Here is a 15,539-nt window from a genome sequence, read left to right on the forward strand (position 1 = left end):
CTACCCGTCTATAACTTGTGTATTTGTGTTTGGATTCTCACCGAACTTGGCATAGTGCTATATACTGATGCGACCTCGCATGGGTTTGATAACCAGTGAAATCCGTTATTATTTGCAAGAGGTATTGAACTGTAAATGACAAAAATATACCTTTTTGATACTTTTCATGTACTAACTTTTGTAATTGTAGGTCAATGGTCTCCAAATTTGGTATATGATTTCATATCGCATGGGTCCAATAATAAGCGAATTGCGCTAAGATTTGCAAGAGTTATGGATGTGGAATGCCGAAAATTGGCAATTTCATTATTTTCTGCACAATAACTTGAGTATTCGTTGTGTGATGTTCTTCAAATGTATGTGGGTTCATATCAATTAGACCTCACATGAATCTGATAACCAGTGTCACCCATCAATATTTGCCAGAGTTATGGGACCTTGAACGCCGAAAACGTTTAGGTTTATAAATTTGCGCACATTGCATTTTTGCTGACGGGTTTATGTACATAAGACATCGCATTAATTCGATAACTATTGGAATTTGTTTATACCTACAAGATTTTTGGGACGTTAAACGCAAAAATAATGGCGATTTTATGCCATTCTTTACAATTACTTTTATGGCTGTATTCGGTTTTCACCAAATGTGCGTGGGTTCTGCTCCAACTATAGTGATTCCCATAATGGTCATGTTTGGGTACGAGACATTGATCATTGAGATGAGGACGTATTATAGCGGTAGTAAACAGATATTTGTAAACTTTATGGACTAGATAAGAATGCAGTAATGCATTACATGTATCACCATCTCAGCATACGACTTCTGTCTAGTATGTTTGTACTGTTGATAAATACAGTTAATTAAAGAAATGACCATTTTTACTTTATTGTATTTAGCACCCCACTCATTGAAACATAACAATAAAACATATATATGGTTTAATTATGTCTGTGTTTAATTTTGTTCAAGTTATGAATTTGGAAATTTTATGTTGGTATGATATTCAACCTAAACTATAATAATTTCCAAAACCAATCTGCAAGACTAGGAGAAACCATTTTTGCGATAGTATACAGGCGGGGCCCTTAATTGACATTGGTCTAGCTGTTATATCTATTTCTACCTAATTGTTGTTTGCTAAGTAATTACATGTAGAACCCAACGAATAGTTATGTGTTAATATTGATACAAATCAAGTTTGTGTTATTTCCTAGTGAAAATAGTTACATCCCTTATTTTACTTTTTCACGCTTTATGAAGGGGATGATGAAATCACAAAAGAAAAAATATAAGTTTCCACATTTAGGATGCAAAGTAATAATTTTATCATCTGAAAATCATTTTGTTTTAATCAACAGCTGCTGAAGGAGAATTACGATTTCTTCCCGTTAGACCGCGCCCTGTCTCTGTCTGGTATGGGGAAGGACTCTACAGAAACCAAGATCGACGACCTCCTGTATCACGTAACATCCATAGTAGAGAAACAGCGCAAGGAGGTGAGCACGTGGGAATTACATAATGTGTATAACATGGCCTCTGTTGACATAAACGTAAAACTTCCATGTTGTTAAAAATCTCATTAAAAAGAGGGATACGTCAGCTATATTTCATGTTATATCATAATATATCCAGATACATAAAGACAATATGAATATACAAATTAAAACGTTTTATGTTGATAACGTTACTTCTACCAACAATGTATTACCAGAAATATGATGAAGTACATATGTTAGCAATACGATAACCTTGTGTACTTTTAGGAACTGGAGAAAAAACGTCACGAAGAAAGAGCTCGGCAGAAAGTTTGGGAACAAAAGCATCGCTTAGGATCGTTCCGAAGGCGAGCAAAGCTCCCAGCGCCATTAGAGAAAGACCCTCTGACTGGACTTCCGGTTGCACCGAGTCAGCATGATGACCAACCCCATGGGCAAGCCGCCCAAATGAGTCCATTCCCTCCTACGCAGTACTTAAAGCCTATCTTCCCGCAGCCCACAGGTCTATCAGGTAGGACCACGCCTAGGAGATTCAGTGATGTGGGACTCGTCACCAGCCTGCTAAGCCAACGGGCAGAGGCATATACCCCGATGCCATCCGCCCTGTCACGCTTTGACAGAAGACCTTCCGCTAGCAGTAGAAGTGGAAGTCCATCACGTCTCGACCACGAACCCCAGCGATTCAGGAGACGAAGTCCATCAAGGTATGAAGACGAAGAACTTATGCTTGGAAGTCCCGATCGCTTTGGTGATCGTGGCAGAAGTCCATCTAGATCACGCATGGGTAGTGAGAGTGATCTACGTGGAAAAAGTCCCAGCCCACTGTCCCGTCGTGATACTATGACCAGCATGTTAAGTCCCCGGTGGGCAGACAGTAGGTCGACCAGCCCACGCGGAGCAACAGTTTTCTTCCCCGACACCGATCCCTTTCCTCCACCACCACCACCGTTGCCATCGATGGACAGGCGGGGAAGTGATTTCCGTCTGGAGACGGTAGAAGGTCCTCAATATTCCCAGGACTTTGATTATCCTGATTATGATCAGGATGATGAGAGCTATCTAGACAGGGACCGCCGGAGGGATAGGAGGGATTCGCAATACTAGATAAAGAATTTGCAATGTTGAATATGAATTCAACTTGGGGAGAAACAGGACAAAATTGCGAAACTAGGCAGCATTTCAGAGAGACGACATTTACCAGTGCGGCAAGACAGGACAGCGTTTTCTTCCATTTAGTTGCCCTAAAGCTCTTGGGGGACATCAGTGGACTTGGTGATGGCGTACGTGAATACACGGCTAAACGATAAAGACAGTTAGACATCGCTCTAGCTATATCAATATGGTGCCAATGCCACGGAATGTTAATTTATACACCTGTCGTAGATACAGGTGTGCAGGTTCTTCTTAAACGGATGAAATCTCTAAAACCAATAGACATTTATATAAAGTAGTCGGTGCAAGTAGCAGATAAATTGGGTGTGTGGACGCCAAACTTCCCATCTCTTAAAAGAATAGGTTATACATTGATGTGAATACTGAAGTTACAGGTAAAAATGAAACTTCTCTGGTATTCAAAGAGAGTTTCGAGGCTACATCTAATCTGACATGAGTGTTGTTTGCTTTGCTACCAATATATCTTAAAGAAACGCTACAATGTGTTAAGAGTTAAGCATTTACATATAGATGTAAATCGATAAAAATAGATAAAGGTTCAAGATGCATGTACCATAAGAAACACATTTCCTTATAAATCTATACATATTGGACAACCCATTCTGACAGGCAGATTGAATGTATATTGGGCAGGCAGATTAGTATCATGAAATATACTAATTGTGAATTGTGATGTTGTCTTCACATGTATATTAAGAAAATCTATCGCATATAACGCGATACTCACAATATTGTATTATTCATTCATCAAGACATGCCTTCTATCGTATCATTTGAGAATGACGTAAATGTGTTTAAACATGATTCATTGACACATTTTCTATCAGATTGAGCAAATTCATGGTATATAAGCCTATATAATATTCAGTGTACATGATAGTTAAGTTTAGTCTAAAATTGTTCAATATTGTTAATGAGAAAATGCTGAGAATTTCGTTCGGAAAGGGTGTATTTCCCACGTCACCTTCCTCACGTGTGTAAATTCTATTCATGTAGAATTGATATCATAGAGTTTACTATGAAGTTCACTGTGTAATGTATAATTATCAGTCTCGTGCTTCTTCTATCATTCAATACTACAGGTATTCAAAACTGCCATTTTAAACTTATTTATGTCTCCATGTTTATCATTGATATGTATAAAAGGTAATATTTCACGGCACGTTGTAATGACTGTACCTACAAACGACATTCCTGTGTTCTTGTCACGTTCGTTATTGTGTAATGAACTTCATTTGTTCACGTTTTTGTCCAATCTTTGATTTTAGGTTCACCTGCAAGACGTGTTCATTTGTTGATAGACTTTCGCGTCGAGTTTACTTTATTGCACAAAATTTTACAATCACAAATATCAACATACACTAGATAAGCAATGTTGTTATCTCTCATTTATTAAACATCCGTGTAGTTTGATCATTGAAGTTACGTTTTAGACAACTGAGACTCGAATATAGTTTGTTTTTCGCTATTATTTAGAAAAGTTGATACAATGAGTGTAAATCTTTATTTCATCACCGACTTTAGATATTAGAATATAACTTGCATAGTGAATATGTCAACATGTCAAGTTTCCTTCCAGAAAATGTGTGTAGTTGTGTTTATTCAAACATACTATTGTGAAATCTGAGTACGATTTATTTTGTAAATACACACAGCATGAAAACAAAGTGTGTATGTTGCACGTTTAATTATACACGATGTCATCAATCCTTCGCTATCGACTTACTGTACATTGTTAGTCCATTTCTGAATAAACTCCAAAATCAAATTACACGTGTACTGGTGAGTTATTTATACTTTTATTTGAGAAAGTATCATTACATCTGGTTGTATTTATGTACAAATCAGGTTTATGATGATAAATTGTAAATAATGATTGCATTCCTTACATGTCTTTTACCATTCTACATATAAAACTTAAGAAAAACCTTCAATGAATGAAAAACAAATCCAACTTTTATGGTGGAAAATGGGAGAATATACGAATTACCAAACGTTGTATGAAATATCTAGAGACATATTTTCAAACCTAGTATATTTCTGTTAATAAAATATAGTGATTATGTTGTCTCTTCAATGCCGTTTCTTTCGAAAGTCTTAACAAGAGCAAGGTATTTGCGTCAAAATACCCGTTGAAATAAAACTGAGGCATACGAGTTTCTTTAAAATATAAAATAAGATTATACAAAAAGACAACCAAGTAAACAGCACCTCCTTTCCATGAAAATTTAGAGTTGGATACAATTTAGCCAAACCATGAAAAAGCTGCGTCATACAACTAAGAGTCTACTTCTGCAGTAACGACACCTGCCATGTTAATTTGTAACTCTCGGGCAAGCTTAGCATGTAATATAACTTTCCGAAATGAAGACAGGTTTGGTGACAATGAAAACATCAGGCATTCTAACGAGCATCAAACACATCCATTCTCGTGTGCTGACATCTATAAAACTTCCCCGTAATCTTTATCAATATTTATCTTTCCAACCCCATGTTTAATGACATCAAGACTCTGGGAACAAGCTCTTTTATATCCAAAAACATGAAGACAACATTGATTAGGAAAGCAGAGTATCTAGAAATGGAAAATCCAAGATATAGACTTCAAAAACTGTACGCTTGGTGGAAATGTCTCTTCTCTGTTGACGTTAAAGATCGCGGAAAGCACTTGATGTAGAAGAGACTGCCTTGCTCTTGATTCTGGTGGGTATATACGGCGTGTATTTATTTCTTGTTATCGAAAGGAAAGATATCATAAGTGTGTATTTAAAACTGAAACAAGGCTTAGTTAGGTCGCTTTCATTGTCAAGAAGTCACACCTGTGGTTAGCATTTTTTAATATAAATTTAGAATAAGATGCTGTATAATAGCCTGAATACTGTATTGTTGAACTCTAAGAGAAGTGGCAACTGATAAAAACAATCTGCCGAATTAAATGTCAAAACCCAGAGTTTTTCTGATGGGTATGCTAATAGTCAGTTGACGGATCTTACCACCAAACTCGGCGAAGATAATGTCACGCAGAAATTATATCATTTCGTTTTGGCTTGGGGCGAATTTCTCGCGAAATAAAGTTTCAGTACTGTCCATACACATACACTATTCTTTGAAAAGAAATATCCTTGACCAGGAAATGAAGGCGCTCTTTCAGAGGTATTGTAGTGTACAGAGCAGAAAAACCAAACGCATTTTTCTTACAGATTTTTTACTGGCTGCACGGCTGTTCAAGGTTGATTAAAAACTCTTTGGATTTCTTCAAAATCCACAATCTAGTCTTTCTATTTCATGGGAATTCAGTATCACAAGCAGAATGTAAATCTGATCTAATAATTAAATAACTAAGAATTAAGAATGATAGGAAAGTTTGATGACGGCTAAGTTAAACAGCTAAACAAGGTTTGATAAGACAGTCTGTATTCTAATGATATAAACATCAGATTAGCTGGCATGGCTTCCTTTTTAAACTCTTTTCGTGATGTCATACCACAGGTAGAATGCGGGTGCATAGTCATTCGGCATTAGTAAATAGAAGCATGTTTACAAAGAATAAATTTCAGCCGTTTCTACACTAACACCAACGCACGATATTGTCTTGAGTATCTCTCAGATAAGTTAATTTTTCCTATATCTATATGAGAAGATTCTTTTTTCCGCTATTTTTAGTAAAAGTTGCGTAAATTGGGGCTTTTTATTGGTTTCATGGCCAAATCAATTCATCATCTCATGAAAATCGAAACCATAGCAATATTATTTTTTATATGTTTTACTTACTTATATTTGTGCAAATTATGGGAAAATGAGAAGACAATAATCAATCACAGTAATACTTTTATTGTAAAACATACTGGTAAAACTACTAATAAATCATCCTTTTATGTAACTAATTATAAAAAATGTCCAGTTTATTTTTTTCCTTTAAAGTTAGATAACATTGCTCGACAGCTGTGCGTTTAAAGATGATGCGAATTCTGCAACTTGTTACATAGGTTGGAGAAACCTAACGGATCTAGTTTAGATCTTGTAACAGTTCAACATAGACTCACCAAAATACAGTCTCCACAAAGAATCGCCTAATGCTGTTTTTCTTATTTATTGTTATTATTATTTTTTTCAATTACTGTTCCTTTGAGAATGAATATTGTGTAGATATTTTGTAAATATCATACAAGTGTTTTGTCGATGTAATTTGCTCTAAAATTGTATGACGTTTATCCCTATCGTAATATTTGTAAATGTATTCGTCAATCAACTAGGCAAATCCGGGAGAAAATCAAACGGTAAGCATTAGCGTCTAAATTAGATTGAAAATGAAATGTATAATGCAGTCACGTAACAAACGAGAAAAGGAATCATACCTCAATGAAACATTCAACTAAGGAGTTTATAATGAGGAGTGTAAATATATAATAGGGAATGCTGGAATACAGGGGACGTGAAACAAAAGGCTGTAAAAAGGAATTAAATGTCAAGGCAACATACAAGTATTTTAAGATTACATCCCAATAACAGGGTAAGTAATAGATCATTTGAGATAAGGAATTATTGCTCAAATGTAAAAGAATAACATTGGTTGTATGTATCTACTAAGTGAAGGTTAAAACACAAATGTTTACATGGCTTTTGTCGAATGGAGGCAAACGAAAACCATGATTTATTTCGATATTTACGCCTTCTTCACGACATGTGTTGCTAAGAGATATTTTACAAGGTAAATTTAAGTGTCCGCTTTTATTCTTTCAGTTCTCGTCTTAAACCGAAACCGATTTTTATTTAAATTGATTTAAACTTGTCTTATTGCACATCTATAGCAATAGGAATATGCACAAGTTTTACAACTTATACACACACATTGTATTTACAATGTTGCAGTATGATATAATAACAATTATAATTAAGCTTAGAGAGAGAGAGAGAGAGAGAGAGAGAGAGAGAGAGAGAGAGAGAGAGAGAGAGAGAGAGGTGTATAACACGTACTTTGTATGTTTAAAATAGTTTGTATATATGTAGATCATGCCTCTGCTCCTTCTCCACGCAAGCATAACAGGTGATACACTGATCACATGACTAAACTCACAACTTGTCAATATCTATCACTTCTCGTGCTTTGTATACTTCCTCCTCGCCACTCGTTGCTTTCTGGAATATCCGTGTCCACTTGTTCGCTTACACATTTCTTTCATAAAGATATCAGTGATATCATTCACAAATATTAATAGTATAAAATATATGACTTCAGGTGAGTTTTAAACCGAAACCGATTTTTATTTAAATTGATTTAAACATGTCTTATTGCACATCTATAGCAATAGGAATATGCACAAGTTTTACAACTTCCATAAAGCCCTTTCCAAACAAATTAATATACACACATTATATTTACAAGGTGGCAGTATGATATAATAACAAACAATTAAAAACAAGCTTAGAGAGAGGGGGGAGAGAGGGAGAGAGAGGGGGGGGAGAGAGAGGGAGAGAGAGAGGGAGAGAGAGGGAGAGAGAGAGGGAGAAAGAGAGGGGGGAGAGAGGGAGAGAGAGGGAGAGGGGAGAGAGAGAGGGAGAGATATCAGTGATATCATTCACAAATATTAATAGTATAAAATATATGACTTCAGGGGAGTGATGAAGAGCGGGATAGAGAATTTCAAAGATATGCTTGCTAGAATCTGTTAGAAACCGATATCGGGGATGTTTTTTTAATCCGGACTGATTGAGTTTTAACTAGTTGATTAATTTGATATTTTTCTTTATTTCAGCTTTACCATAACTAATACGTTTCTTATTATTACATTGACAAGGCAAATCACACTTACCTATGTAACGAAGTCAACTAGTACTTTAAAGTATTCAATACTTGTTTAGCTAATGGCCCACTGTAAACACACAACTCATTTCATCTGCTCAACCATTCACATACACACCCAGAAACCACTTGAATCTCTCTGTATCGAGCGGAGAGCGAACGGTCGTATAATTAAGTGCTCTACTTCGAACGAGAGCTGTACGCCTGGAGAAGTGGGGCCTTGTGGGATCATCGACTCGGCAAAACACACACAGCACTGAGTGTGAGACCTCGTACAGTCGGCTAAGTCTATTTATAGAACTGCCCTGTAAGTGCCTCGCAGGCAGCTTACTTATCGACGGCTTAGCGATGACTACACAGAGCGAACAGGGTCACACCACGGCGGGCGCTGGGGAACAAAGCAGTGAGCGGAGGACACAACATATTACCAGGCTTGTCTGTGCACCATGCACGCCAATAACATTTTAGATATTGTCCGAGTTACACCACGAAACAGAAAACCACAATGGACACACAAAGAAACTCAGCATCTCATCCGGGAATTCGACAAGCGGAAGCACCTTCTGAGACCTAAACCCGGCGAAGTTGTGTCGTCTGCTTCAAAACACCGCGCTTGGGTGGAGATCGCACAAGCTGTCAATCTCACTAACCCCCACGTTCACCGGACCGTATCGGAGGTACAGAAGAAATGGCAAAACCTTTGTTTACGTACCAAGAAGGACAAAGATGGACTTCCTGTGGACAGCTTATTTAGCGCCGTGACACGGGCAGGCGAGTATTGTGAGATATGTTGTTTTCTTTGTAGCGTGTCCACATTTAGACATTCTGCTAAGATAACTCAGTGAGAGGCCGTAATTACACCGTAGTTATGCTCAAAATTGGGCTATCGTTGACTGTATACCATCATACGAACTTGTATATATGCTAACGGTATATGTTGTAATGTTGATTTCCGTGTAACATATTATCAGAAAACGACATTATCTTAAACTGGCATTGGCAGTCGCCCACATCGATTATTTTTAAATTGATGATAAAAGAAATTTATTAATTTATATTCTCGTTTAGTTTTTGTATGGTTTTTGTGTAATATTTTACAATTGGTATTGATAGTTTACTATACAGCAGTGCATAATGCTGTCAATCAGGGTGTCGCTCAATTCGTTCCAAGACTGTGTAGGGACTGGCCACGTGTACTTCTAGATTGTCAATGTGGACGGGGTCCCTGGGTGTTTAGGAAAATAAAAAGTTGGGCAGGTGCCTGGATGTTTTCTATGCAATAGGGGGGATTTTTTTTATTTGTTCACTGGGTTTATCATTCCATTTGCAACCAAGGTCATTTAGAGGTAGGATCTACTTGTAGCGTTGTGGTGACTACCCAACTGAACGATATAAAAGAGGGGCACCGCACGTCATCTATATCAATAGGGGTCAAGTATAAAGACCAAAGTCACAACCATGACTCCAAATATCGATCTGTTTCTAAGTTCCCTGGGAAACACAGTCACGGGAAGGGATCCCTGAATTTCCAGATTTAAAGGGCGGGCGGGTCCTCTGAACATTTCTCGACAATGAGGCCAGGTCTTTGGAGTATGTCTAAAGTGACATTGAGGACAGGACTTCTCAGTGTTTCAGGAGTGATAAGGAGGACTGGTCCTAAGCATTTCTAAAGTGACAAGCAGGGCGCACCTCCTGAGTATGTCTACATAGACAGAGAGGGCGGTCTTCCTTTTTGTGATAGATAAGAGTGGGCGGCCCGTAATTGTGTTTAGAGTGACAGAGAGGACGCCCCTCCCTCCGAGAATGTTTAGAGCAACAAGGGGGGGGGGGGGCGAACCTCTTAAGTAATTTTAAGGCGGAGAAAGGAGGGTAGCCCCTAAGTTTGTTTATAGCGAAAAGAATGGGGTTGCTTATTTTGCGGAGGATGTATGTGTGGGAGTTCGGTGTGATAGGAAGGGATGTATGAGATGAGGGAGTTTAGATGATGATGTGTGGTTGAAGGACTTGTGAAATGCGTTTGTAGAGGACGTACGTTTTTTGAAGATATATATATGTAATGTGAAGAGGACGAATTGGCTTCCTTTTACTAAAGACTCCAAATCATTGATGAAATACTTACAGATCCAACGTTACTACAAGAACAGCATGGGCAGCATCCGCCGGCGCTTTCCTCCATACAACCACGCCCACTCCTTATACAGCCGTACCAGTCTGAGGAAAACAGCACTGGTAATGGCGCTCATCCTTTGGTCCCTGTCAAGATTGAGAAGGTGGATTCCGTGGACGAGATGATGCGTACAAACCATGCGGACATATCAACCGATAGGTAAATTTTATCTGTTCAGTCATATTTACTGTATCATATCTCTCGGACAATCGAAATTCCTATAAAATAATTACACATGTGCGTACATACACTGGGAACTTCCACACCTGCGTACGCTGCATGTAAACAGGCCATAAAGTGTACGTCCACACATGTGTACAGAGAGGTGACAACTAGAGTAAGGTCGTACGGTGTAAACCAACGGGTAATAAGTAGAGTATACATCTACACGTGTGTGCGCAAAAAAGATACATCTTAAGTATGCATCTAAATGTGTTTACATAGATTATACGGCTGACTACACGTGTAAACTATCAGATCATAACTGGATTTAATACACATGTGTGTACATAAACCGGTAATTACTCCAAGGAATAAGATTACGGGTGTGTACACAAACAGGTAATTACTCCAGGGTATAAGGCTACAGGTGTGTACAGAAACAGGTAATTACTCCAGAGTATACGGCTACAGGTGTGTACATAAACAGGTAATTACTCCAGAGAAGAAGGCTACAGGTGTGTACACAAACGGGTATTACTCCAGAGTATACGACTACAGGTGTGTACACAAACAGGTAATTACTCCAGGGAATAAGATTACGGGTGTATACACAAACAGGTAATTATGCCAGAGTATAAGACTACAGGTGTGTACATAAACTGGTAATTACTCCAGGGAATAAGATTACGGGTGTATACACAAACAGGTAATTATGCCAGAGTATACGACTACAGGTGTGTACATAAACAGGTAATTACTCCAGAGTATACGGCTACAGGTGTGTACACAAACGGGTAATTACTCCTGCGAAGAAGGCTACAGGTGTGTACATAAACAGGTAATTACTCCAGAGTATACGGCTACAGGTGTGTACACAAACGGGTAATTACTCCTGCGAAGAAGGCTACAGGTGTGTACATAAACAGGTAATTACTCCAGAGTATACGGCTACAGGTGTGTACATAAACAGGTAATTACTCCAGAGTATACGGCTACAGGTGTGTACATAAACAGGTAATTACTCCAGAGTATAAGACTACAGGTGTGTACACAAACAGGTATTACTCAAGAGTATAAGACTACAGGTGTGTACACAAACAGGTATTACTCAAGAGTATAAGACTACAGGTGTGTACATAAACAGGTAATTACTCCAGTGAAGAAGGCTACAGGTGTGTACACAAACCGGTAATTACTCCAGAGTATAAGACTACAGGTGTGTACACAAACAGGTATTACTCAAGAGTATAAGACTACAGGTGTGTACACAAACAGGTATTACTCCAGAGTATACGACTACAGGTGTGTACACAAACCGGTAATTACTCCAGAGAATAAGGCTACAGGTGTGTACACAAACAGGTAATTAGTCCAGAGAACAAGGCTACAGGTGTGTACACAAACAGGTATTACTCCATAGTATACGGCTACAGGTGTGTACACAAACAGGTAATTAGTCCGGAGAATAAGTTTACAGGTGTGTACACAAACAGGTATTACTCCGGAGTATACGACTACAGGTGCAGGTGTGTACACAAACAGGTATTACTCCGGAGTATACGGCTACAGGTGCAGGTGTGTACACAAACAGGTATTACTCCGGAGTATACGGCTACAGGTGTGTACACAGACAGGTAATTAGTCCAGAGAATAAGACTACAGGTGTGCACACAGACAGGTAATTACTCCAGAGTATACGGCTACAGGTGTGCACACAGACAGGTAATTACTCCAGAGCGTACGGCTACAGGTGTGCACACAGACAGGTAATTACTCCAGAGTATACGGCTACAGGTGTGCACACAGACAGGTAATTACTCCAGAGCGTACGGCTACAGGTGTGCACACAGACAGGTAATTACTCCAGAGTATAAGACTACAGGTGTGTATACAAACAGGTAACTACTCCAGAGTGTACGGCTACAGGTGTGTACACGAACTGGTAATTACTCCAGAGTATAAAAAGTTATGGTTTAAGTATACATCAACAGGTGTATACAAACAGGTTGATACTAGAGTTTACATCAACACGTGTATACTAATAGGTTAATGCTAGAGTTTATATCAACATGTGTAAACCAACGGGTTATTGCTAGAGTTTAATTCAACACGTGTAAACAAACAGGTTATTGCTAGAGTTTAATTCAACACGTGTAAACAAACAGGTTATTGCTGGAGTTTACATCAACACGTGTATACATCAACACGTGTATACATCAACACGTGTATACAAACAGGTTATTGCTAGAGTTTAATTCAACACGTGTAAACAAACAGGTTATTGCTGGAGTTTACATCAACACGTGTATACATCAACACGTGTAAACAAACAGGTTATTGCTGGAGTTTACATCAACACGTGTATACATCAACACGTGTATACAAACAGGTTATTGCTAGAGTTTAATTCAACACGTGTAAACAAACAGGTTATTGCTGAGTTTACACCAACACGTGTAAACAAACAGGTTATTGCTGGAGTTTACATCAACACGTGTATACAAACAGGTAATTCCTACAGGTGTGTGCACAAACAAGTAATAATTGGAGAGTAACTCCACATGTAAACAAAAATACTATATGTGTGTACACAACAAGTCATAAATAGAGAATGTGTCCACACGTGTTCATCAGCAGGTATTTACCACTAGAGTGTACGTCCACACGTATTTACACCAACAGGTGATAACTCGAGTGTGCGTCCACAAGTTTGTACACAAAATCATAACACGAGTGTACGTTCACACGTGTATACACGAACCAGTGTAACATATATTATTATTTATTTCAATGCCGCTGCCTTACTTAGTCTGACTCTCAACCGATTGAGGTAAAGATGTTGTGTCTAGCCGAGGGTTATACTGCGGTTAGTACTTTACCTTTACTCTCTTTCCAAAAATAGCTCGTCCTCGAGTTTCCAGGGGTTACAGCGATGCTTGTGAAAGTAATAAAGTATTATTCCCGAATCCCTTTGCTACATGGGCGCAAATGTAACAGAGGTCATTATTCATTTCAATACCTCCGCTAGGATTCGAACCGGGGACCCCTGCAAACTAGTCTGAAGTTCAACAGATTGAGTTAAAGAGAAATGTTAGTATTTTACCAGGATTACACAGTTAACAGCTAGAGTATACGTCCACACATGTGTACACAAACAGGTAATGAAATCGTGTAGTCTTCCAATACGTTATACACAATTGTCGGTTGATTACTGGATTACAGGGCAAAACATTAAGGTGTTCTGTATGTATTAACTTTTATAACACAATGAGATCATCTGTAATTCAATCGTTTTCTGTTCTGTGTTCTAATAGTCTTGGTTGTGATCGGAGCATATTCCGACGTGGTGTAATTGTGTGTCATACATTAATATGATATTTGTTTCCTCTACAGTCGTCCAGAGAGCACCAGATCTCAGTTAAGTTATGGTGACGTGGAGTTTATCAACTCGTCGTCCCAGCCGGAGTACGACATGTACGCGACAAGTTCGGGCATCGTGCATACTGCACACGAACCAGAGTCTATTGAATCCGTTCCGACCATAACACCGACTTCCGAGTCCCCCAGGGGACAAAAACGGAAGGCCGGTAACTTAGACGATTCCGTGGACACCTTTGCTAGTTACTGTGTAACGGACACGGACCTTGTAGACGTCAGGAGAAATTTAATGATGGCAGAAATGCAAAAATACAAACTAGAATGTGAAAAATTAAGAACTGAGAAAGACAAACTTCTCCTTGAAACGGAGAAAATAATGATGGAAAAAGAAAAACTTATGCTTGAGCTACAAACGTTACGAACGACAACGGAAGAGTTCCGTGGAAACCAACACAAGACAGTATCTCAGTTGGAGAAAGAGAGACATGCTCTGGAGAATGAAAAGTTAGTGTTGGAAATAGAAAATATGCGAAGTATGCACAAGGTGGCCGTGGAGAAAACACAACTGGAGAAACAGAGGTATTCGTTAGAAAATGACAAATTGAATGTGGAAATTCAGAATCTACGCGGGACAATTAGAACTAGTACCTACTAAGACGACATGTAAACGCGCAATCATCGGACTGGTAAAACTAAAAAAACAAAAACGGTTTTTTGGAAGCAAGTTTCTTTATTCGTTCAAACTATAGGACTAAAATTATATTACACACGTGGATGTTGACCACGTACGATGTACTAGTGCTCCCTATACGCTTTGTACGCATGATACATAACATGAATTGCGCGAGAGAAACAGGTGCTTCTCTTTTTCACGCGAGTTAAATAATTTTGTATTACGCCATGATTAATGTTTATGGTTTTGTTATTAAGGCAATGAATTTACAGCTAGAGTAGTTTACAGGTTTTGTTTATTAGTGTAACAGAATAAACGTAATAAGAGAAAAAGAAAATATTCTTTGACGTCCTCGCACATCGTCTTTTTATCGACTTTTAACTTAACTCCGAAGCTTGTAGCCGATACATAGACTTAAACCAATTCTCAGTGGTAACTCAGAGCACAAATCTCACTGCTCGACTTGTCAGACAGATATTGTCCCTTGCACTCATTTTGTATATTCAAAATGCGAAGACAATGGGTACCAAACTAGTATTCGGTATAGGAGTTTGTAATTAATTAAAGAATCAAACTTTATTAAATTGTTCATTTAAAACCGACACAACATTGTACTGATCCTGTGTTCTGTTTGTACAGCATACTTTAGTTAAAGAGTTCATGTACATTTTACCTTGGTGCTCCAGTTT

General features: G+C 38.3%; 2 protein-coding genes across 2 annotated transcripts in view; both read left to right on the forward strand.

Moving 5' to 3' along the window:
• The window catches only part of LOC132546492 (inositol 1,4,5-trisphosphate receptor type 1-like), a 66,219-nt gene extending 63,618 nt beyond the window's left edge, over positions 1 to 2,601 (forward strand). The window contains exons 66-67 of the mRNA XM_060210210.1: positions 1,360 to 1,497; positions 1,765 to 2,601. Coding sequence (XP_060066193.1) covers positions 1,360 to 1,497; positions 1,765 to 2,601 — 975 coding nt within the window. The remainder of the gene's footprint in view (positions 1 to 1,359; positions 1,498 to 1,764) is intronic.
• Positions 2,602 to 8,718: 6,117 nt separating this feature from the next.
• LOC132546472 (myb/SANT-like DNA-binding domain-containing protein 4) lies at positions 8,719 to 15,457 on the forward strand. Its single transcript, XM_060210190.1, has 3 exons — positions 8,719 to 9,241; positions 10,592 to 10,796; positions 14,193 to 15,457. Exons 1-3 carry the CDS (start codon positions 8,917 to 8,919, stop codon positions 14,830 to 14,832), a joined length of 1,170 nt encoding a protein of 389 aa, XP_060066173.1. The 5' UTR covers positions 8,719 to 8,916; the 3' UTR covers positions 14,833 to 15,457.
• Positions 15,458 to 15,539: the final 82 nt, after the last annotated feature.

Source organism: Ylistrum balloti, unplaced genomic scaffold (assembly GCF_031769215.1).
Source record: "Ylistrum balloti isolate Yb309-2 unplaced genomic scaffold, AGI_CSIRO_Ybal_v1 Utg369892, whole genome shotgun sequence".
NCBI classification, from domain to species: domain Eukaryota; kingdom Metazoa; phylum Mollusca; class Bivalvia; order Pectinida; family Pectinidae; genus Ylistrum; species Ylistrum balloti.

Bases quoted from the DNA above. Each gene is read 5' to 3' on its own strand.
- LOC132546472 (XM_060210190.1), top strand. From the start codon at position 8,917: ATGCACGCCAATAACATTTTAGATATTGTCCGAGTTACACCACGAAAC. The intron at 9,242-10,591 runs GCGAGTATTGTG...AAATACTTACAG, and splicing joins TAGCGCCGTGACACGGGCAG to ATCCAACGTTACTACAAGAA. The intron at 10,797-14,192 runs GTAAATTTTATC...TTTCCTCTACAG, and splicing joins GCGGACATATCAACCGATAG to TCGTCCAGAGAGCACCAGAT.